We start from the raw sequence: 24,440 nt of genomic DNA on the forward strand, positions 1-24,440 counted from the left end.
GATTACTAGTTACTCCTCTAATGAATCAACAAACATGCATTAAGCCTCAGGCACTGGAGATACAAATACAAAAAGGAAAGTTACTGATTTCAAATAGCTTACTCTTTTATTGGGAAAACATGCGTGTGTGTATAGTCATATATCTACATATATATAGGCATATATAGGCACATATACAAATATATGTGTTTGTGTATGTCTGTATATATGTAGAGGCAGCTAGTTGGCATAGTGGGTAGACAGAGCAATGGACTTGGAGTCGTGAAGACCTGAATTTAAATTCTTCCCCAGACACTTACTAGCCATGTAACTTTGGAAAAATCACTCAACCTCTGCCTGCTTCCTAAAAGGCAAATGAATTAGTATTCTTATTAGAATTATTATCAGAAGTAGCTTCAGCTGGCCTCTTTGGGTTTATCAAAGAGTAGATTGCTATAGTTGTTGACTTCTCCATCTTGTATTCCTATCCTATTCCACTGATCCACACCTCTGTTTCTTAGCCAGTACCAGGTAGTTATGATGACTGCTGCTTTGTAGTACAGTTTAATATGTGGTATGGCTAGGGCACCTTCTCTAGCATTTCTTTTCATTAACACCCTAGATATTCTAGACCTCTTGTTTTTCCAGATGAATTTTGTTATTATTTTGTCCAGCTCAGTAAAATAATTTTTTGGTAGTTCAATTGGTATAGCACTGAATAGACTAATTTAGGTAAACCTGTCATTTTTATTATATTAGCTCCGCCTAACCATGAGCAACTGATATTTTTCCATTTATTTAGATCTGACTTTATTCGCGTGAAAAGTGTTTCATAGTTATGTTCGTATAGGCCCTGGGTTTGTCTTGGCAAATAGACTCCCAAATATTTTATAGTGTCTACAGTAACTTTGAATGGAATTTCTCTTTCTATCTCTTGCTGTTGGGCTTTGTCAGCAATGTATAGGAATGCTGAGGATTTATGTGGGTTTATTTTATATCCTTCAACTTTGCTAAAGTTGATTATTATTTCAAGTAGTTTTTTACTTGATTCTCTAGGATTCTCTAAATAAATCATCATATCATCTGCAAAAAAGTGATAATTTAGTTTCTTCTTTTCCTATTCTAATTCTTCAATTTCTTTTTCTTCTCTTATTGCTACAGCTAACGTTTCTAGTACCAAATTGAATAGTAGGGGTGATAATGGACATCCTTGTTTCACCCCTGATCTTATTGGGAATGCATCTAGCTTATCCCTGTTACAAATAATGCTTGTTGATGGTTTTAGGTAGATGCTATTTATAATTTTAAGGAGGGCTCCATTTATTCCTATGCTTTCTAGTGTTTTTAATAGGAATGGGTGTTATATTTTGTCAAAGGCTTTTTCTGCATCTATTGAGATGATCATATGGTTTCTGCTAGTTTTGTTGTTGATATGGTCAATTATGCTAATTGTTTTCCTAATATTGAACCAGCCTTGCATTCCTGGAATAAATCCTACCTGGTCATAGTGTATTATTCTCATGATAAGTTGCTGCAATCTTTTTGCTAATATTTTATTTAAAATTTTTGCATCAATATTCATTAGAGAAATTGGTCTATAATTTTTTTTCTCTGTTTTGACTCTACCTGGTTTGGGTATTAGCACCATATTTGTGTCATAAAAAGAATTTGGTAGGACTCCTTCTTCACCTATTTTCCCAAATAGTCTACAAAGTACTGGAATTAGTTGTTCTTTAAATGTTTGATAGAATTCACATGTAATTCACTATTTCACAAAAACTGTTGGGAAAACTGGAAAATGGTAGGGCAGAAACTGGGCGTGGACCAATATCTTACACCATATACCAAAATAAAGTCAAAATGGGTTCATGATTTAAGAGTCAAGGCTGATACTATAAGTAATTTGGGACAGCAAGGAATAGCTTACTTATCAGATTTATGGAAAATAAAAGAATTCATGACCCAACAAGAGATAGAGAGCATTACAAAATGCAAAATGGATAATTTTGATTATATTAAATTGAAATGTTTTTGTACAAAAAAAGCCAATGCAACAAAAATTAGGAGGAAAGCAGAAAATTGGGAGAAAATCTTTACAACTAGTGTCTCTGATAAAGGCCTCATTTCTAAAATATACAGGGAACTGAGCCAAATATATAGGAATACAAGCCATTCCCCAATTGAGAAATGGTCAAAGGATATGAACAGGCAGTTTTCAGAGGAAGAAATTAAAGCTATCTATAGGCATATGAAAAAATGCTCTAAATCACTACTGATTAAGAGAAATGCAAATCAAAACAACTCTTAGATACCACATCTCTCCTGTCAGATTGGCTAAAATAACAAAACAGGAAAATGATAAATGCTGGAGAGGATGTGGGAAAATTGGAACATTGTTATATTGCTGGTGGAGTTGTGAGATGATCCAGCCATTTTGGAGAGTAATTTGGAACTACGCCCAAAGGGCCATAGGAATGTTCACACCCTTTGGCCCAGCAATACCACTTCTAGGGTTGTATCCCAAAGAAATCACACAAGCGGGAAAAGGACCCATATGTACAAAAATATTTATAGCGGCTCTTTTTGTGGTAGCCAAGAATTGGAAATCAAAGGGATGCCCATCAATTGGGAAATGACTAAACAAGCTGTGGTATATGAAGGTAATGGAATACTATTGTGCCATAAGAAATGGGGATGATACAGACTTCATAACAACCTGGAAAAACCTACACGATATAATGCTGAGTGAGCGAAGCAGAGCCAGGAGAACATTGTACACAACCACAGATATATGGATTCCGTGAGGACCAACCCTGACAGACCTCACTCTTCTCAGCAACGCAAGGTGCAAGGACAACTCCAAAGGACTCACGATGGAGAATGCTATCTACATCCAGAGAAAGAACTATGAAGTTTGAATGCAGATTGAGGCACACTTCATGCTCGCCTTTTTTTCTTCTCTTTTGTTTTTGTTTTTGGGTTTGTTTTTTTTGGTTCTGTTTCTTCTTTCTCATGATTCATTCCATTGGTCATAATTCTTCTCTACAACTTGACTAGTGTATAAATTAATTCAATGCGAAGTTATACATGGTAGTTATATGAGATTCCATGCCGTCTTGGGGAGGGAGGGGGGAGGGAGGGGAGAAAATCTGGAACTCAAAATTATGTAGAACCGTGTGTTGTAAACTAAAAATAAAAATAAAAAAAAGAAGTAGTCTTCAGAGAGTTATTTTATTAGAAAATAGACCATGTTAATTAAAAATTAATTTTATAATAATATATAATAATAAAATTTTAAAAATTAAAAATGGATATTCTTAAACCACTTAAGAATATATCACCAATGAGTACAATCAAGCATGTAGTGCATAGTGCTCATGTTTGTACATAGAAGTCTGTGTGGTAGAATGGAAAACACCTGGGACTTAAGAGTCATATGTGACATGGCACATTAGAGCTAGAAGGGACCAAATCTTTGACTCTGCAGATGGAAGAAACAAACCCCACACCTAAGAGTATACAGGTGATCAGTGGTGGCTGCCAAAGTTGAAACCCAAGTCCTCTGATCCTGAATCTGGCACTCTTCCCGCCTTTCTGTGTTCAGTACATAAGGGCCATAGATTCAGAACTTAAGGAATGTTAGAGTCATCTGGTCAAAACCCTTAATTTTGCCATTGGGAAACAACAGAGCTTGCCCAAGGTGGTAAGTTTCAGGGGTGCGATAGTAGAGTCGATTTTCTTCCCCCTCTACCACACCCTGGAGATTGAACCACAGTCTCTTCACAGACAATTTAGCATAGAAAAATGGCACATCCACAAGACAATAGCTCTTAAGTTCCAGTCTTTCACTTGTATTATGGGATAGGTAAGTGATCTTTTTGTGGTTGTGCACTCTTTGTTGTTGTTGAGTCATTTCAGTCACGTCTCCATGACTCTATTTGAGGTTTTCTTGGCAGAGATACTAGAGTGGTTTGCCATTTCCTTGTCCAGCTCATTTTACAGATAAGGAAACTGAGGCAAACAGGGTTAAGTGACTTACCCAGGGTCACACAGCTAGAAAGTGTCTGAGGCTGGATTTGAATTTAGGTCTTCCTGACTCAAGGCTGGGAGTACTATCCACTGTACCATTTAGCTAAGTGAGACTAGTATCTGTAAGGGCCTGTGTGTGCGTTTACATTTTTATTGATATTTATATTTTAACAGTTCTAGGTCTATATCCAAAAGAACCCAGAGAAATAGGAAAAGATCCTATATAAAAAAAGTTGTTTTAGCAATTCTTTTTGTGGGGACCAAAAAACTGGAAACTAAAGAGAAACCCGACAACCAAGGACTAATTAAAGGAATTGTGGTATATGAATGTGACGGAACACTAGTACACTGTAAAAAATGAAAGATACCTGTAAAGATTTATATGAACTTTTGCAGAATGAAGACCAGAAGAACAATTATACTCTAATTATCAAAATTATTTTTTAAAAAACAATTTTGAAGACTTTTATAAACTGATGAAAAAAATTAGTAGAACTAGGACAATTAATCCAATAAGAACACTGTAAAAACAATGAACTGGAGGCTGTAAAAACACTAATATCAATACGATAACCATCCATGACTTCGATGGAACAGTGATAAATTGTACTAGGTACCACCTGACAGAGGGGATAGTGCACATTAGGTGCAGAATGAAAAAAAATATCTATTTTTTACTACAAACAAGGAGGGAATTTGTTTTGCTTGACTATGCATATGTTACAAGAAATTTGTCTTTTTTTCCCCCAGTGGGTAGTAGCTGAGAGAAAATACTTGTGTTAATTTTAATAAAAACACTTTAACAATCAAGAGGTTGGGGAAGGGGTGCTACATATGTGGAAAGTTGCATGCACTTTCAGAAGAGATCACTGTATTTAGTTTTTCTTATTATATTTTGTTACAAGAGACTTCTCAAGGAATAGGAATAATCTAGAAATGTTTGCAACATAAAAACAAAGCCCATCAATAAAACTTTTAAAAATTTTAAGTGAAAACAAAAACAAAAATGGTAAACTAGCATACTAGTGAGGCAGCTAGGTGATGCAGGCCCTGAAGTCACCTTAACTCTGCTTGCCTCAGTTTTCTCATCTGTAAAATGAACTGGAGAAGAAAATGGAAGACCATTTGATATCTTTGCCAAGAAACCCCCAAATGGACACAACTGAAAAATGGCTGAACAACAACAGACCACTACAGGGGTAGCTGTTTGAGCCTAGCCGACAAATACCGCTCTACTCACTGCACCACCTAGCTGCCCCACTTTCGAACATTTAGCAAGTATTTATTGAGCACCAACTATGTGCCCTGTGCCAGGCACACTGCATATAATACACTGTTCCTTTTCTCTACAAGCTTTCAGTCAAGCGATGGAGAAAAGCACATGCGTGCTTCAACCAGGTGGCAATGCAAGGGGATATATGATTCAATAGGCAGCCAGTTAGCACGGAAGATAGAGCACTGGGCCCGGAGTCAAGAAGACTCAAGTTCAAACACTGCCTCAGCCACTAGCTGTATGACCAAGGCAAGTCACTTGACACCTCTGTACCTCAGTTTCCTAAATGTGAACTGGAGCTAATAATAGCACCTACCTTCCAGGGTCACTGTAAAGACCAAATGAGATAATAGTTGTAAACAATTTGCAAACACTAGGGCACTAAATAAACGCATAGTAGCATCAATAGTAGTAGATCAAGACCTTTGGGGCTGAAGTTTAGCCTTTCGAGCATATGAACTTCTCATTAGCCTATAAAATGAATTTCTAGCAGTATAACTATCTCAAGTCAGTCTCCTGAGGGGCACCAGGGTGATAACTGGGGGTATGGAAGACCTGAGTTCGAATCCTACTGGCTACTTGACCCCATGTGGTCAGTCTTTATAGGACATCACCTGAATAATGAAGGGGTTTGGGTTCAAAAGCCTCTAAGGACCCTTCTGACTTTAAAACCATGATCCTAAGCAGTTCATCTAACAGGGAGATCCCCTTTCTGAGGGGAGCAGATGCAATAGAGAGGGTTTAAGTGATTCTAGACGAGTCATTGAACCTCAGTTTCCTCATCTATAAAATAGAGATAACAATACCAGTATTTGCTATCTCACAGGGTTACTGTAGGGCTCAAATGAAATAATACATAAAAAGTATTTAATAAACCTTATAATTACTGGTCTACATAGACAATCCAGGGGATGCAGACTCCCCTCAAGCTACCAGCTGCCTCCCATAAGGGAATGGAGACTAGCCCATCTCTTATATATAAACTACCCACCAGCAAAATACTATTTGTGATATGGGATGACTCTCTGGGAGGGGAAAAAAGAGGGGAAAGTATATTTGGGATAACAACGGTGATGCAAAAAAAGCAAAAGTTGATAAAATTTCATTTCCACCACAATGCTGTTATGCTGCATCACTAATGCTAGTCTATTGGGCTCCTGATCCTTGCATCCTTCCTCAAATCCCTCTCCGAAATGACACAAACATATTGTTGGAGTTTACCAGCAGTGGAAGCTAGCAAAGGAAATATCTTTTTTTCTCCCTATATACCTTTCAGCTGCATTCCTTCACTGCTGTGCAAACACTAGCAAGGAAACTGTCATAGACACACAATTGTGCTTACAACATTTCAAAGTGATTTTATAAAGGTTCTGGTTTGATGCTTGATTTTGAGTTCAAAAGCATCTTCAAGAAGTAGAAAAGAAATATTTTGGAATTTGCTTCATTTCACTTAGCTTGAATGTAATTATGTTCAACTTTCAGCCACAATTTTTATTTGTGCAGTGAGACACTATCTCCCCATATATTTTATCATATATATGAACTGAGTACTCCCATTTTTTTTAAAAAAATGTTTTCCCCTTGTGAAATTTGTTAAGTTATCAATAAAAAATTTCAATTGATTTTTACAAACAGGAAATTAACTATAGTAAAAAAAATTAAAAAGTGAATAATCGCCTTGAGCACAGAGGTTGATTTCACTCTTTTGGAGGGGAAGGGGCAGGGGGGCAATCATGAGAACTTGGCATAGTATCATTCACACGATAAGTGATTAACAAAAATTTTCTGGATTGGTGAGATGAGATAAAGAAATTCTGACCAGGGATAGCTGAAAGACACTCCTGTGTCTTAGCCAGGAAACTAGAACTGGAAATAACTTTATTTTTTAAGTATTTATTTTTTTATCCTCCCCACATGCCGTCATCCCTGAAGGAAAAAAAAACTTTTTTAAAAACCAACCTTGTAACAAATAAGGATAGTCAAGCAAAACAAATTTCTATGTTTGCTATGCCCAAAAATGAGTGTCTCATCCTTCAAATTAGTCCATCACCTTTCTGTCAAGGGGTAAGTAGCATTGTGTCCTTTGCACTGAAGATTGATTAGTTCAAGGCTAATCTCATTTCCCAAAAACTCCAAAATAGCCTTTGCAGAGTGACAGCTGAACTGGGCTTTGAAATAATCACCTCAAATAAAGAAATCAAATCTCTTTTCCTATTTCATGGACAAGAAGATAGAAGAAAAAACTCTCTGGGGGTGCGAAAAATAAATACCCAAAGGTAAATTAAGTGCTGAGGAGGGAAAGATTCATTTACTAGAAAGAAAAATACACATGACACAGTTCTGGCACCAAACAAATTGAAATGGGGGACTAGAACTTTTTTTTTAATTTAAATTTATTTAACATATTTAGTTTTCAGCATTGATTTTCACAAGAGTTTGAATTACAAATTTTCTCCCCATTTCTACCTTCCCCCCCACTCCAAGATGGCATATATTCTGGTTGCCCTGTTCCCCAGTCAGCCCTCCCCTCTATTATCCCACTCCCCTCCCATCCCCTTTTCCCTTCCTTTCTTGTAGGGCAAGATAAATTTCTACGCCCCATTGCCTGTGTATCTTATTTTGGGACTAGAACTTTTTAAAATGTTAAATGACAATAACAAATGTGACACATGTTGCTTTAAGTAAGAAGCACTGGAATTTATAGGTAACATTTCAAAGTACCACAGGTTCTCATATTCCTCTCCATTGAGAACTGGGGAAGGAAGTAAGAGTATAAACATGTAGGATACACCAAGTCATCCCACTACCTCATCCCCATTTTTTAAAAATGTGTTCTCTAAGAATCCAACCAAAAAGCTGTGGTCTATAAAATTCTATGAAGGAAAAAAAGTTTTTCAGTTTATTCCTATCTTGGAAACATTTGAGAGGCAACATCAAAACAGATAGAATGCTGGTCACTGGATTCAGGAAAAACAAGGTTTAAATCCCACCTTAAATACTAGTTATATGATCCTGGTCCTCAATTTCCTTATCTGTAAAATGAGTTAGACCAGAGAGCCTTTAAGGTTCCTTCCAACTCTAAGCCAAGAGCATCTATCAAGATGACTCTCTTCTTCAGACTTCTTTGGTTTGGTTGGTTTTGGGTTTGTTTGATTTTTTTTTTTTTTAGCTCTTAGAATAAAAGTCATTAAGAGGCAGTTCAGTATGTTGAATGAAAGACCAGACTTGGAAAACATGGTTTCAATTTTGATATACTAACTATGTGACCTTGGACAAGTCACGTAACCTCTCAGTGCCCCCTGGCAAACAGAAATCTAGCTGTATCAATGGAGTGATTTTCACAATCTATGTTAGGGGTTTACTACATTGATGAAAGCACACGTCCCCACAAAAATAACAATGCAGCTAATAATACAGCTGTGTGCATAGATACGGAGATAAAAAAATGAGGAAGGTTGGAAGGAAACTCAGGCTGTGCTAATATGAACAAAAATGACATTAAACATCTTTGGTCAACTTATGCTCCCTGAATTATTATTAATATATCTTTGCCATAACTTCAGTATACTTTGAAAAAAGAATTATTTGTGAGTCTAAGGGTTTGTTAGGAGAGTAAAAGAAACATAATGAAAGGAAATGAAAGGAAAACCCTAGATACTATGTACAAATGAACACAAACATGTGACATCAGGAAATGTTTAATAGGTTGCTATCTATCCCTTGGATATCCCAGTGAAGCCCAAATATACACGGCACACAGAACAACGGCCCTTACCTTTTTCAAGGAGTAGCTAATTAAGCTATCTTAAGTTTGAAGTCAAAAATATCAGCCATGCATTCTGATCATTGAAAATCAAGGCTTCCTTCTCAAAAAGAAAAAAGGCCTCATAGGTACCAAAATATTTATAGCTGTATGTTTCATGATAGGTAAGAACTGGAAACAAAGGAGATGCCCATCAACTAGGAATGGCTAAACAAGTTGTGGTACATGAATGTAACAATACTACTGCTGTATGCAAAGAATAAAGAGAACCACAGAAAGATCTGTAGGAACTGATGCAGAATGAAGTAAACAGAGTCAAGAAAACAATATAGAAAGTAACTACAACAAAGTTACTACAACAATGAAATGCAGAGAATGGTGTGCCAAAAAAATCAAAAGTAAATGAAACAAAATTATAAAGATCAAGTGGGACTCAAACGAAGAAAAATGAGGAAACAACTCCACCTACCACTTCATGGAGGCCAGAGGTCCGTAGGTGTTTACATTACACATTAAAACATTACACATGTTTTTGGCCTTTTACAATGTATCAATCACTTCTGCTGACTTTTTTTTCCCCTCTCTGAAAAAAATGCTATTTGTCATATAGAAGGGTTGGGGTGGGGGGGCATAAAAATACATAAGACACTATAAGAAACAGAAAATATTATAAAAAATCAATTATTTTTAAAAAAAGAAAATAAAGGTTTCCCTAATTATGATTAAATACGGTTCTGCCTTAGAAAGCTGATTTGTTCATTATTTTTTGCTGGTTACTTGTCCTAAATGGTATCTCCTTTATAAGCTAATATTTTTTCAGTGGAAAAAACCTAAATACATCCCAAATGGTGATTTTATGAGATTTTTAAAAAATGCAATGCTACATACTTTCAAGAATCCTACCCAAAAGCTCAGTAATGACTAGCAAATTCTTTCCTAGTCAAATCTTGCCTTATGTTACTTACTTGTGGCTGAGACACCACCGAGAATGGCACCACAGCAGAGGGGGCAGCCATGGTAGCTAAGGAGATGCACGGAGGGGGGTCCCTCTTCAACACTGCTGAACTGTGAGTCCAAGTCCTGGTGTTACTTATCAAATGTCAGTCATACTGGTAGAGTTCTGTGCTCCTAGAATAGGAAAAGAAGACAAAAAGCGAAATCACACACAAGAAGAACAAAAGACAAAGGCATCATGATCATGATAAACTATTGGAGGAACAAATCAAACCGCCCTAATTATCCATAATAACAGATTAGGTATACCATAAATCCACAGCCAAACACAAACTTTTGGAACCTCATCTGCTATTTTTATAATGGATATATGACTTTACATGTTGTGTTTATATAATTTTTAAATAAATTTCTATTTCTATTGCCTATTATATTCTGTGTGCCTACTGGCAAAGCAATATGGGAGAGTCATCCATTTTTATATATGGAGGGCAAGAACCTATTCTAACTAAATAACGATTACGTAGATAATTGAAATGTTAATTGTGTTGGCAAGCTAAATGCACTTATAAATTATAACCAAACAACACTGAAAAGGGAAAAACACATAACCTAGCGTAGAAGAGGGCTAATATTTTGTTGTTTTTTTCTGGAGCAGCAGTAGCTGTTAAGATATCCTGCACAAAGTACAGCTACACTTAAGGTATTGTGGATTGAAGGCTAACCTTGGAATCAGAAGGACTTTGGCTCAAGACCTACTTCTGACACACTAGCGAAGCAACACTGGGGAAATCATTTAACCTCTAAAGCCTCCCCCAGAATTATCAAAAACTAAAAATTGCAAGAGAATTATGGCTCAAGATTGGGGAGAGAATTCTCAGCTTCCTGTAACCAATGAAATCACTGGCTCTGACCCCAAAAATGGAGAGGGTGGCAATGTGTCCATCAAAGAACACTCTAAAGTAAAATCCCCTACTGGCATATAAACATCCAATTTTGCCAAAATGCTGTTATGTTTGGATAACAATACAAGAGAGGAAAAAGAAGAAATTATCTCTATTGGAAGAAAAATAAAATAAAATAAAAATTGTATGTCCCTCACTCCCCTCTCCTCAATGCCCCAAAGTTATTAGAATACAATTTTCTAGGATCACCCACAAAGAATAAGGTTACATGATTTCCTGGGGAGCTTTAAATCATTAGAAAGTTCATATCCAGCTTGACAAGCACACTGGTCAAAAGATGAGTTTTAGAGTAATTCTACCACCTATTTTATATATATATATATATATATATATATATATATATCTTTGGACTCAGTTTTCTCATCTGTTTAACAAAATGAGTATAAGAATATCAGCCAGGGTTACTGACAGGGTTATTGTAAAGATTAAATGTAATACAGGTGACAGTGATTTGCAAACATTAAGTACTCTCTAAGTGTAAAGAACTATGATCATTGTCTAAAATAAAATTTTGGATTGATGAGCATTCACCATAACTAACATTACCCACCATCACCCCTGACTCCACCTCTTGCTTTCTCTGCTAAGAAATACAATATTAGCACTCCTAAAAAGAACACAGGTCTTCTGTATGAATTATCTTCTGTATCTATTCACTATCTCTGTCACTTCCCTGACTAAAATACTCCTCCTTGACCACCAAGCCTCCCTTACATGTGCTGTCTTCTCTAAGCTTCTAGAAGACAGCAACTATCTTCCTTTTTCTATCTATACTGTGGCCTGGCTTGTAAACACAAGTTCAATATCACCCTCTCCACCCCAAACACAAGTTGTGTGATCCTGGGCAGAACACAACTTCATGATGGTTTAGCAACTCTCTAAGACTGTAAGTTACAAAGCAGGCTTTGACCTGCATTGGCAGAGGCGGAGTTTCCCTACTTCTGAGTAATCTATAGCAATGAAATCAGTTTCCAGAGGTAGCTAGGTGGCGCAGTGAGTAGAGCTACCGACCCAGCAGTCAGGAGGACCTGAGTTCAAATCCGGCCTCAGACACTTGACACTTACTAGCTGTGTGACCTTGGGCAAGTCACTTAACCCCAATTGCCCTACCTTCCCCCCTCCAAAAACAAAACAAAACAAAAAAAGAAATCAGTTTCCAGTCTATCCTTATTCACAACACTTAGCACATTAACTCACACAGTGCTTATTAGTGCTTTTTCATTCATTTATTCATACTAAAAAAAGAAGCAATTAAGAACCTTGGGTAATTATTTGGTTTTAATTTAAAATGTAAAATGAAAATAAAAAACCGCCACAAATAGTGAAATTTTGAAAAAAACCTCTCTCTAGAAAATGCTTTTGGTAGTTTCTCAGACTTCTTGCCGAGATGGCTGCCTGAAGAAGAGGCAGGTTGCCCAGCTCCTCCATACCTGCTCCAGAAAAACCCTGAGGTAAAGCAAGAGACCAAATAAAGAGCTAGGAATCTGATGAAATAACAAGTGGCATGTTCCACCTCAGAATTACACAAAAAGTCAGCCAGAAGTCCAAGAGAACTAGAAAAAAAAGACTTCACCAGCAAGTGAGCACCAGGAGGACCACAGATGCAACAAGTGCAGTGGTATATGTATATGTACATGTATGTGTATATAACAAGCACACTACTCCAAAGATGAGTTCTAATCTCAGCTCTCCCACCTATTCACTGTATAGTCTTGGGCAAAAAGTGTAATCTCTTAACTTTAGTTTCTCTCTCTTTTTTTCAATGGGCATGTGGGCAAGACCCATATATAGGCTATGGGACAAACATAGCCTACAAGGCTTCGTGTCTGGAGGCACCAAAGATAAAGGGCTGCACCCCCCCCCAAAAAAACCCTAAATTTGAAGACGGGAAAGAGAAGTGAATATAAAAAGGGGAAAGAGAAGTGAATATAAAAAGATAACTACACCAGTATAGAAAGGAGAAAGATAAACAAAACTTGCTATTTCTTCTTGCTTTTTAAAGGCAGCTAGCTGGCAAAGTAGATAGAGCACTGGACCTATGTGACCATAGGCAAGTCTCTCTGGGCCTCAATTGCCTCACCTATAAAATGGGGCTAATAGCACCTACCTCCCAGGGTTGTTGTAAAGATAAAAAGAAATAATGTTTGTGAACTACTTTGCAAAACTTAAAACACTATGTTGATGCCAGCTATTATCATGTTATTCTCATAATTTGGGCATGTGAGAATATATAAACATGAAGGAAGGCATTATGGGGAACAGGCATCAGACAAACATCACTTTTATCTGAAATGAACAATGGAGGATTGAACATGCACAAAAAATAAGTTTGGTTTGGAAATACAACAAACTCAACAGGGAAACAAGCTGAGATATAAAGGAGGAAGAGGGAGGGTAATACTGGGAAAGGAATAGCTACAAGTAAAATATACCAGAAGGGAAGATTTAAAGGAGAGGTTGGTAGCAAAGAAAAGAACTCAAATCTAAGAAGCACCTTTGTGAGAAACCACAAAGGCGATGGCTTCAGAGAAACCTGAGAAGACTTCTATGAAAAGATACAGAATGACGTGAGCAGAACCAGGAGAACAATTAACTACAGGAGAACTATAACAACAATCTTTGGAAAATGAATAACTTCAAAAGACTTAAGAACTCAATAATCAATGCAATGCAGACCATGATTCCAGACACTCAATGATGAAGAATGATGGACTAAATATGCAGAATGAGATGCACAGTTTTGCACATCTAGCTTCCTTGGGCCAATATGAGAATCTGTTTTGTATGACTCTGCATTTTTCTTACAAGAGTTTTGGGTTTGGTTTTTTTTTTAATGCAGTAAAGGGGAAATGGAATTGAGGGTAAAATGCTTATTAACTGAAAGATAGGGTGACCCAGGGCTTCTCGGAAAACTAGGAAATGAATAAGCAAACTGTGGTCTATGAATTCTTGTACATGACTAATGAGACAATTTCATAGAATCCTGGGTATATGAACTGCTATAGAATGGAGTGAACAGAACCAGGGGAACAATTAATATAGAGAGAACAACACTATGAAGTCAAGCAGCTAAAAGGAAGAATTCTGATCCAAGTAATGATCAACTAAGTCTTCAAAGGACTTATGGGTGATGATTAGGTAAGATCAGTATTTTAGAAAGACCACTTTGGCAGCTAAGTGAAGGATGAACTGGAGCAGGGAAAGACCTGAGGCAGAGAAATCAAGCAGAAGGCCATTGTAATGATCTCGGTATGTAAAAAAGTTTTATTCTAACATGAAAGAGACAATGGTAACATAAACTTCACACCACATTTTAGAGAAAGATCACAGTATAATAGAAGCTTGGTTACCAGCTGTTTTCCTGTTTTATTGAAAATATCACCCATGCTACGGTGTTAACTGCTTCAGTTTTGAGATCTGTATGAATCAGCAGGTATCAAGGGCTGCCCACTGCCACCCTGTATTTCCTTCTCCTCTTCATTTGACTGACTTCAACACTATTTTTGTTTGCTTTATTTGTGAATGGCTAAGAAACCTGTCAGTCTGCTCCAATTGAATTGGGCTTTCATAGAGCACAATTTGAGGGTCTCTGATCTATATTTCAGGATGAGGTACCAGTTGTTTATTGTTGGGGGTGTTAATTGCCAAAGAAGGAAAGCATAGATGTAAGAGATTATATCTTGAGCCCAAGTATGTCTTGGTTCAAAAGGTTTTTTTTTTTTAACAGGACAACTGGCAAAAGTTTAGACTATTTCACTTTGAAGGTCTCTTCCAGTTCTGAAATTCACCGGTTATAACTAAGTAGGTAACCTTGGTAGGCTTTGGTTGCTGATGCAATTGGCCCAATGGGGCACATGGCACCCTATGCCTTGGGAGAGGGGCTCTGAAATACACTTTCTCTAATTCATAATCAGGCAGTTAGTCAGTCAACAAAATCAACAAGCATTTATTAAGTGCTTACTATGTACCAGGCACCTAGCTAAGCACTCAAGCTACAAAAAAAGGAGGGGGGGTGGAAGTAGTCCCTGGTCTCAAGGAGCAAACATTCTAATGGGAAAATCATGTAAGTAACCAGCTACACACAAGCTGAATATAGAGTGGATGAAAGATAATTGCAAAAGGAAAGACACTGACAGCTGAAAAGTCCATAAAAGGCTTCTGGCAGAAGGTAAGAAAAGCTGAATCTTAAAAAAAAAAAAAAAGCCAGGGAAACCAAGAGAAAGATATGAGGAGACAAAGGATTTCATAAATGGGGTTAGCCAGTACAAAGACAAGGGGATGGAAGTGGGAATACTGTGTTTGAGGAAGAGCAAGCAGGCCAGTGTAGTTATACATAGAGTACTTAGATAGAAGTAAAGTGTAAAAAGACTGGAAAGGTAGAAAAGGCCAAGTTCCAAAACACTTTAAAATGCCAAGCAAAGGCATTTATATTTAATCCTGGAGGGAATAGGGAGCCAACGAAGCTTCTAGAGCAACAGAGTGATATGGTCAGAAATAAGAGGGTCACTGGACTGCTGAAGAAATGAATTTGAATGGATGCCTTTGGTCTGTAAAACAAGTAGCAATGGAGGCCTCTGGGTCTTTCCTTAGAAAAAAATCCATGCAGTCAGGAAGAAAGAAGGAAGAAATTGATCAGCACAATATACCACAAGTGGTCATAATTGCCAAAAATAATAATAATAGCTCATGTTCTATTCTGTTCTCAGAGTAGAAAGCACTAAAGGATGAATAAACTTGAATATTTTTAGTCATTAAGATGTCACCAGATAATAATGCCTACACAATTGAATCACACAATTTTGGAAGTAGTTTTAAACAACACTAATAACAACTCACACTGATACCATACTAAATACATTTAAATGACACTTTTAAATCCATCATCTCGTTTGATCCTTACAGAAACAGCCTAATGAACCTAATACTCTCATTTCTAAATTATGTAAAATTAGACCAAAATTCAGAAAGGGCAAATGACTTCTGAAATGTGGAAGAGTGACCAAAGAGCCATGACTCAAACCCAGGTCTGTCTCTCTACTATACTGCAGAAGCTATGGCATATTTCCTGGCTGTCTCCCATGCCTGGAATGCTTCCTCATCTCTGTTTCCTGACTTCCCTGGATTCCTCCAAGTCCCAACTAAAAAAGAAGTCTTTCCTGATCCCCCTTAATTCTCGTGCATTCCTTCTGTCGATTATTTCCAATTCATCCTGTATATACTTGTTTGTTTAGAATTGCTTGCTTTTGTACATTTATCTCTCCCCATTACACTGTGAGCTCCTTGAGAGCAGGGACTGTTTTACCTTTTTTTGTAGCCCCTGTGCTTAGCATCTAGTAGGCATTTAATTAATAGTAGGCACTTACCTAATGTTTACTGATTGACCAACTGACTTGGTATCTTCAAAGAGAAAAGACACCAATCAAAGTAAAAACAAATAATTTAACAAACTTTTAGATCTATTTTCTATTAGATCTATTAGATATTAGATCTATTTTCTCCAAAGGCTTTTCCAGGGCTTTGGAGACAGTATCTTTACTGTCGATAATGAGTTGATAATGAAGATATATTTGGTAAATTATTCTTAATGATCTGACCCCAACCCCCCAAAAAATCCTTTGTAAAGCAGTCCGTTGTTGCCTCCCTATTCAGACAGAAAGATTTAGCATTTCATTGCTACGCCTAATACAGTGAATTGTGCTCTCTCAGTAGAGAAGAAGCCCTAACTCCTCCTCCCCATCTATGGAAACCAATTACATTGCATCTTAATTAGCAATCCACACAAACTCTCATATTGAACCAGACAGGATGACAAAAATCACAATACCAAGCACAAATGCCATTTGGTCTCTAGGAGGGTAAGATGGCTCACTTTGATCTATTTGCCACTGCCTCCACAGATCAAAGGACTGTGTCACTTGCAACATCCCACAGGAATTTTTTTAAAGAAACACACTCCTCTTTGTATCCAAGCCTGCTGTCTCCTCAGGCTCCCTAACCTCAAACAGCAGCCCCACAAGCCAGGTTACAGATTCCCTTACCAACCAGCTGAGTGACTCTTGCCAATGAGTTATCCATTAGGCTGGGTTCCAGGAAAATGAAATATAGCCATAATCTCCGCTCTAAATTTCATTTTTATACTGCATTGACCTCATCTGCATATGTTCATCAGTTATGATCATTACTCATAAGCACAAATATTGGTCATTTCTGCCTCACCCAGCAGCTTATTCTATTATAGTGAAAAAAGAAAAGGTTCTCTTCAGACTCTGAGAATTGTTCCATAGTACAGCAATCAAAAGTGACAATTTGCAAGGATTGCCCAAGGCCAATCAAAACAACATGGAATGCATTTTGCAAAATCAGTCCTGATTTAAGGAGATGATAAAATATGAGAGCACCACTGTGACATAACTCAATGATGATAACTTGGAATGTGATATAAATTAGGTCTGACTTCAAGCCAAAAATACAGAATTAATATCAACTTAAATGGCCTTGGAAAGCTTGTCCAATCTTATCTTGCAGATGAAAAAAATCAATATGGGAAAGTTCAAAGCTTCCAAATCACAAAGCTATTTCTCCCAATAGAAAGCACAATAGAAATAAAAACTTTGTTCAAGAGCAGTTGCAAATTGATGAACATGCTCATAGCATACATGTCCGTTGGCAAGAATTAGCCCTCCAAAAACTATCAACAAAAACAGATGTCTGAGAATCTGAGAACTGGGCTGTAGTTAGTGACAGTCAAAACTCCTTACTCTCAATCCATGAAACTGAGGACAACTGATATGTTCTGGATGACAAAATCAGTGTCCAAAAGAACAAGTCAGAAAACTAGCAAGATTGGAAGAATTCACAGTTGGAAGAGACCTCAGAAGTCACATAGTCCAACCCATGCTTGAATAGGAATCCCTTTTTTAATACTGCTGACAAGTGGCCATCCAATTTCCATTTGAAGATTTTTCCTGTAATCCATTATATTTTTGCGTAACTAATTGTTATGCTGGGGTTTTTTTCTTTGATGTAGTTAAAATCAGAAACTCCCACCCAGAGCCCACTAGCTCTGTTCTTGTTGGGCCAAGAAGCCCGAAATCCTTTCATCTGACAGTCCTTCAGATGCTTGAAGATAATTTTTATGGGTTCCTTAAGTCTCCTCCTCTCCAGGCTAAATACAGGGTGTTCCTAAAGTCTGGACACATAGGCAAAAATGCATATTTTCAAGAAATGAAATGATTGAAATTTTCAACAACATTGTATTTAATTGGAATATTAACAAATAACATCTTCAACTTCAAATAACATCATATGATTTCATATTCATATTCCAAGAGTGCATGTGCTAAAATTGATGGCAATGTGGAGGTATTGAGTTATTGCATCGAGTTCACTTGAATCTTGCAAAGCGTATTAACCTTTGCATCACAAATGATGGAAATCATATTGAAGATGTTAAGTGTTAAGATCAATTAATCTCTATACCAGTCAGTCACAAGTCATTTTAATAGGTCTGCTACTTGCTAGGCACTGTATGAAGTGCAGGGGATACAAAGAAAGGTTGAAGTTCCTGCTCTCAAGAAGCTTAGAGTCTAAGGTGGGGGTGGGGGTGGAGGGTGGGGGACTACAGGACACATGCAAACAATTATGTAAAAACACTTTCCCACCACCCTCAGTATTCAATAGATGGTGGCTCATACTTTCTCTCCCAATTCTCCTTTGCTCACATCCTTCAGTAAAGTCACAGCAACATCTTCATGGCGCCATGGTCCTCTTTGAGAATGAAAGACAAACCACACACAACACACAACTCCTCCTAAACCCTTATCCTGACTTCCAGTCCTTGAAACTCTCCCTTTTGTCTCCATTTATCATCTCTGTTCTGGCTTCTCTCCTCCCTTTATAGCCTTGACTCAATAGTTAGCTATTTCTTCATCATCTACCCTTGAATCCTTTGGCCCTTTGTCCATTCCACTGTCCCTGCCCTGCTTCTCTCCAGTCCCTGAGTCACTTCCACAATCTTTTCTTCACTTCTACTCCCAAGCCACTAGACACTAAATAAGATGTCACAAAACTGTACTGGATGGGTCCACTACAGATTTGTAACCTCAACCAGGTCCACAGTGCTTCATGCTTTGATTTATTTCTCCCCATCACACTGCCTACAGTAATTGATCCATAATTTCTTTTATCTTCAGGTGCAACTCTACTCTTCATCCTTTTTCTCTAGCAGATCACCTTGCCTCCTACTTTAATAAAAAATCTAAAACCATCTAATGCATGTCCCTTTTATATCCTATCCCCATCTTATGTCTTCACCCATCCAAAGGATGAGGTAGCCCTCCTCTGTCCCAAAGCCAACCCCTCCAATTGTGCCCTTAAGTCCATCAGCCAAGAACTTGCTAAACCTTCTTCTTCATCTGTTCCCTTCAATGTCTCCTCTACTGGCTTCTTCCCCAGTATCTAGGATTATACTTAAGCCTCCCCTATCCCAGAAAAAAAATCCTTCCTTGACCATGCCCTCAGGTTATCACCTTATATTCCACCCAGCTTTCTCAGCTAAACCCCTAACAAGAACTGTCTACACTTGCCCCTTCAGATGCCTTGCCACCCACTCACTACTTCAATCCCTTGCAATCAGGCTTCCCACCCATCACTCCACTTGAAACTGCTCTCTGAAAGGCTACCAATGATCTATTTAATCACAAAAACCAATGGCTCCATGCTCCTTGAGCTTTCTGCGTCATTTAACATTACTGACCACCCTTTCTTCCAGTCCTGCATAGTCTTTCTTTTTACATCTGTAAGCAACAGTATTTTCTCTGGTTTCTCCTCCTGCCTGTATGACAGCTCTCTTTTTTAATCTCTCTCATTGACTCATCTTCCTCTTGCTGCCTTAGTGTGTCTCCTTTCTCCATCCTTAGCACCTTTTCCTTTCTATACCTTGTTATCACTTGCCAATCTCATGAATACCCATGGCTTTAATGATTACTTCCATCCAGATCATTTCCAAAATACATATTATGCTCCACTCTCTCCCCTGAGCTCTAATCTCTCATTTCTAACAGCTTGCTAAACAGTGGCACTGGGATGTCCCAACTACACCACAAAAATCAACCTAAAACTAAACTTTCACCCCCACCCCACCTAAAAACTGTCTTTCTTCCCAACTTCCCTATTTCTATTGATGGCAGTACCACCACTCCCTACCACAAAATACTGGAGTCAGCTTTGATTCTTTCCTCTCCCATGCTCCCTACACTTCCAATCTACTTGCCAAGTTCTATTGGTTCTACCCCTCCAAAACCCCTCATGCATGGTATCTCACAAGTGTAAATGCAGTTATAAGCTTTAAGAGCTTGCTAGCTATTAAATAATAAATTGAGTTCATCTTTATACATCCAGATTAGACTAGCACCAGGGTATCAATGAAAATAGCCCCATCACTAGCAGCGTAGACTACTTAAGTGGCTCAAAGGGTGTGGAAAGGAGAAGTATATCGTGAATTTCCAAATGATATTATACTCCAGTTAGAGAAGCAGAAAAAAGTGTGAGATTCAATATCTTAATAGCTATTTAAGTTTAAATCTACACTAAGACTTTTGGGACACCATGCGCATGTCTGCTCACATATTCATCATCCTAGTTCAGGCAGGCCTTCATGACCTCTTATCCAGGCTTCTTCACTGGTTTCTTTGCTTCTAGCTTCTCCCTCAATTAATCTAGTCTTTACACAGCTTTCAAAATAACTTGCCTGATGAAAAAGTCTGAGCATGTGTCATTGCCCTGCTCAGAAACCTTAAGTGGTTTTCTATTGATAAAATACTACTTGATAAAATGCAAACTCCTTAGTTTGGAATATAAGGCCCTTTACAATCTGATTCCATTCTACTTTTCCAGCCTTATTTTACTTGGCTCTCCTTGATGGTGCACAATGCACTAGCTTTAACTTTGTTCCATTCTTTTCTTCCTTGGTGCATTTCTACGTCCCATGCCTGGAATGATCATCCTCTTTATCTTCACCAGCTCAAATCAATCTCCTCCCTCAAGGTCAGTTCAGCTACACCTTGATCTATTCAGCTGAAGTTGCTCATTCCACCTTCAATTTTCCTAAAGCCCTGTGTCTGATCTCTCTTTGGCTCCTTCATGTTCTATCTTGTTCGTTTTATACCCCAGTTCTTAGGTTGTAAGCTCTTTTATGGCAGAAACCATGTAGCTTTTCATTTTTCTATCTCCAATTCTCAGCACAGTGCCTTATGTATAGTAAGTGATAAAGCAATGCTAACACTATATTTAATTTTCTCCTTGTTGGTCTAATTGAAAAAATTTGGAATATATGTGATAGCTGCCCGCATTATTTGAAGGGTTGTCACATGGAGCAAAGAAAGATTAAGTCTTTGTTTCATCGTTCTTCAGCTGCGTCTTACTCTCTTCTCTGTGACCCCATTTGGGGTTTTCTTGGCAAAGATACTGGAGTGGTTTGCCATTTCCTTCTCCAGCTCATTTTACAAATGAGGAACTGAGGCAAATAGGGTTAAGTGACTTGCCCAGGCTCACATAGCTAGCAAGTGTCTGAGGCCAGATATGAACTCACGAAGATGAATCTACCCAGAGTCAGTCCTGGTGCTCTATCCACTGCACCACCTAGCTGCCCTAAGTCTTTACTTTACTTTGAGCCCAAAGGATAGAATAAAAAATCTGATAGAATGAAAAACTTGCTAACAGGTAGAGGGCCATAAAAAAGTGGAATGGTCTTCTTGGGGAGAGGGCTCTCCTTCACTAGAAATCATCAAGCAGCAAATGGGTAACCACACATTGGGGATATTGAAATAGAGGTTTTTGTGCAGGTTGGGTTGGATTAGATGACCTTGGAGGTCCCTTCCAACTTCAAGATTCTACGATTCTAAGAAAATGGAATATCATGTTGACTATCCTGTAACTTTTTTTAATCATTGATAGTAACTGAAGAACCTCATTATTACACTGTTTCACATATAACCTAGCCCTGCAGTATAGCCTCTGAACTTCAGAAGGTGAGTATCTTTGAAGAGCTAAAGAAAAACCAAGGTAAGAACCACATCAGGAGTCCCAGAAAACACATAAAAGAGAAAGCAGGCTTAACACGAGCCTACAAAATCACAGTGGAAGCCAGGGTGGGAAGAGCCACAGTGAACATGACAAACAAGGGGATTTAGAGTTTCCCTAGGGGAAAAAAAAAGGAAATCAAATGCCTTAGCTGAGTTTGAGTCTGTACCTCTACAGACTTCTCCTTTCCTCTTCTGTCATTCACTTTTTTCTATAATACTGAATTAGAACACACAGAGGTTTAAAAACAAAATTTGTGCTATACCACACAAGTCATGTATTTATTTTAAAATTCAGTCTCTGCCCTGCCACTGTGGAAAGTTTCCCATCTTCCTTAGAATCATGCTCAGCTTCAGCATATACATATATATATCCAAGAAGAATTCATCTCACATGTTCCTTGTATTATTTCTCCCTTTTCCAGACATTAGGATCAGTTTTTCCATGTGCTTTTTAGAAATTTCCCATCAGCCATTTTCTCCCCTTTGTCAGTTTTCTGTTAGGAATCCTTTCATTTTTTCCATATAGCATTCAGCTGATAGCTTTAGGGGATAGAATTCAATGAACCAAGCTCTTCTATTCCAAAAACAGGAAGCAAAAAAATCCCAATGATATTCTTTTTAAAATACTATTTCTATTTTTTTCTAGACCTGTGGATTTCATGAATGCAAGGAACTTCCCAATACAAGGAAACTCCTATCGATGTACATGCATAACTTTTTCACAATTTATAATCTTAATCAGCTGCCTGGAGCACTGAGAGGTTATATGATTTGCCCAGCATCAAATAGCCAGTCCATGTCAGAGGCAGGAATTAACCTCAGGTCTTCCTGACTGGAGGCTGACCAGCTACCCACTATGCATGGCAGCTAGGAGGCAAAACGGATTAGAGCACCAGCCCGGGAGTCAAGAGGACCTGAGTTCAAATCAGACCTCAGACATTTACTAGCTCTGTGACCCTGGGCAAGTCACTTAACCCTGTTTGTCTCAGTTTCATCTATAAAAAGCCTTAAAAAAATAAACTACCCTACTATGCCATCCTTCCTTTCATTATTTCTATATACTTAAAATGAATTTGAGAAAAGAATAGTCTGCTGGTATGCTGTTTTGAATGCACATTTCTTCAGCCTCAAAACCATTTGGATAAGATTACTGAATTTCATTACTGCAAACCCTTTTCCTCCTTAAAGATAATGCTTCAATGAAGGCATAATAGCATCTTGTCACTGCCTAGAATAAGCAGAAATCATTTTTTAGCGGGATTCCATCCCAAATCTGCCATCACTACAAGAAGAAAAAAAACCACTGTCCCCATTCAAAGAGACCCCAATACTTTTACCTTCAAAGGTCAGGTTGGTTATAGAAAATAATACAAGGCAGAGTGCGGCATTGCCTCTGGTAGCAAAGGTGAGGGGTCAGTGAGAGGTAGTTCCTTGCAGATAGGAATACAAAAAAGGTATATATAACAAGGGTATAAAACAATATATGTATATAACAAGGGTATATAACAATATATGTATATAACAAGGGTATATAACAATATATGTATATAACAAGGTATAGATAACAATATATGTATATAACATTATATGTATCTAACATATATTATAATATATGTAGATAACAAGGTGTATATTTACAAGGGTAGTAAGCAGAGTTCACTTCCACTGATCCAGACTGGACGAGCACAAGCTTAGCAATGAAGATGACACAGCCACCAGCAATTTGACTAATTATCAGGATCAGAGTGATAGGATAGGGGAATTGTATCATGAATTGCCAATTTTTATCAAGAAACAGAAAAACCAGGAGATTCGAAGCTTAGTTTATAAGAATCTTCAAAGCATCAAAACACATTTACATCTCTGCAACAAAGACATGACAAAAAGTCATATCACAAAAAAAAAACATTTCAAAGGCTTTAATTTTAAAAATCTACATCTTAGACTCAGATCTACAGAATATTAGAGCCAGGAAGATCCTAATAGATTGCCAAGTCTAATAACTTTATTTCACAATTGTGGAAACTGAGGCCCAGAAGAATTAAGGGACTTACCCTAGATCATGTGGGTAACTAGCGGCAGAATCAGTACTAGAACCCAGGTGTTCTGATTCCCCTTCCACTATTAGCTCACCTGATGCATTTCTTCTTCTATCACACCTTCTATCACTTCTATCATCTGAAAAATGCTGAGATGCATAGACCCTCTCCTCACCCCAAATCAAGCAAAAGGAAGGAGAATTTTACCTTGAAACTATAGAAGTAGGAAGGCCAAGTCTTAGTAAAGTACAAAAAGCCCTCACCAGACTTGAGGAATCAATTCTAGCAATTTGTCCTCAAATGCAAATCCACAGATTTTTCTTCACTCAGTGTTTTGCCATTTGCCTTTCCTCCTGT

General features: G+C 37.7%; 1 protein-coding gene across 1 annotated transcript in view; it reads right to left on the bottom strand.

Moving 5' to 3' along the window:
• Positions 1-24,440, bottom strand: part of LPAR1 (lysophosphatidic acid receptor 1) — a 140,508-nt gene that overhangs the window by 85,050 nt on the left and 31,018 nt on the right. Inside the window, exon 2 of the mRNA XM_036739438.1 lies at positions 10,010-10,172. Within this exon, the coding sequence (XP_036595333.1) occupies positions 10,010-10,060 (51 nt within the window). The 5' untranslated portion in view covers positions 10,061-10,172. The remainder of the gene's footprint in view (positions 1-10,009; positions 10,173-24,440) is intronic.

This window comes from Trichosurus vulpecula, chromosome 9, assembly GCF_011100635.1.
Source record: "Trichosurus vulpecula isolate mTriVul1 chromosome 9, mTriVul1.pri, whole genome shotgun sequence".
Taxonomy (NCBI): domain Eukaryota; kingdom Metazoa; phylum Chordata; class Mammalia; order Diprotodontia; family Phalangeridae; genus Trichosurus; species Trichosurus vulpecula.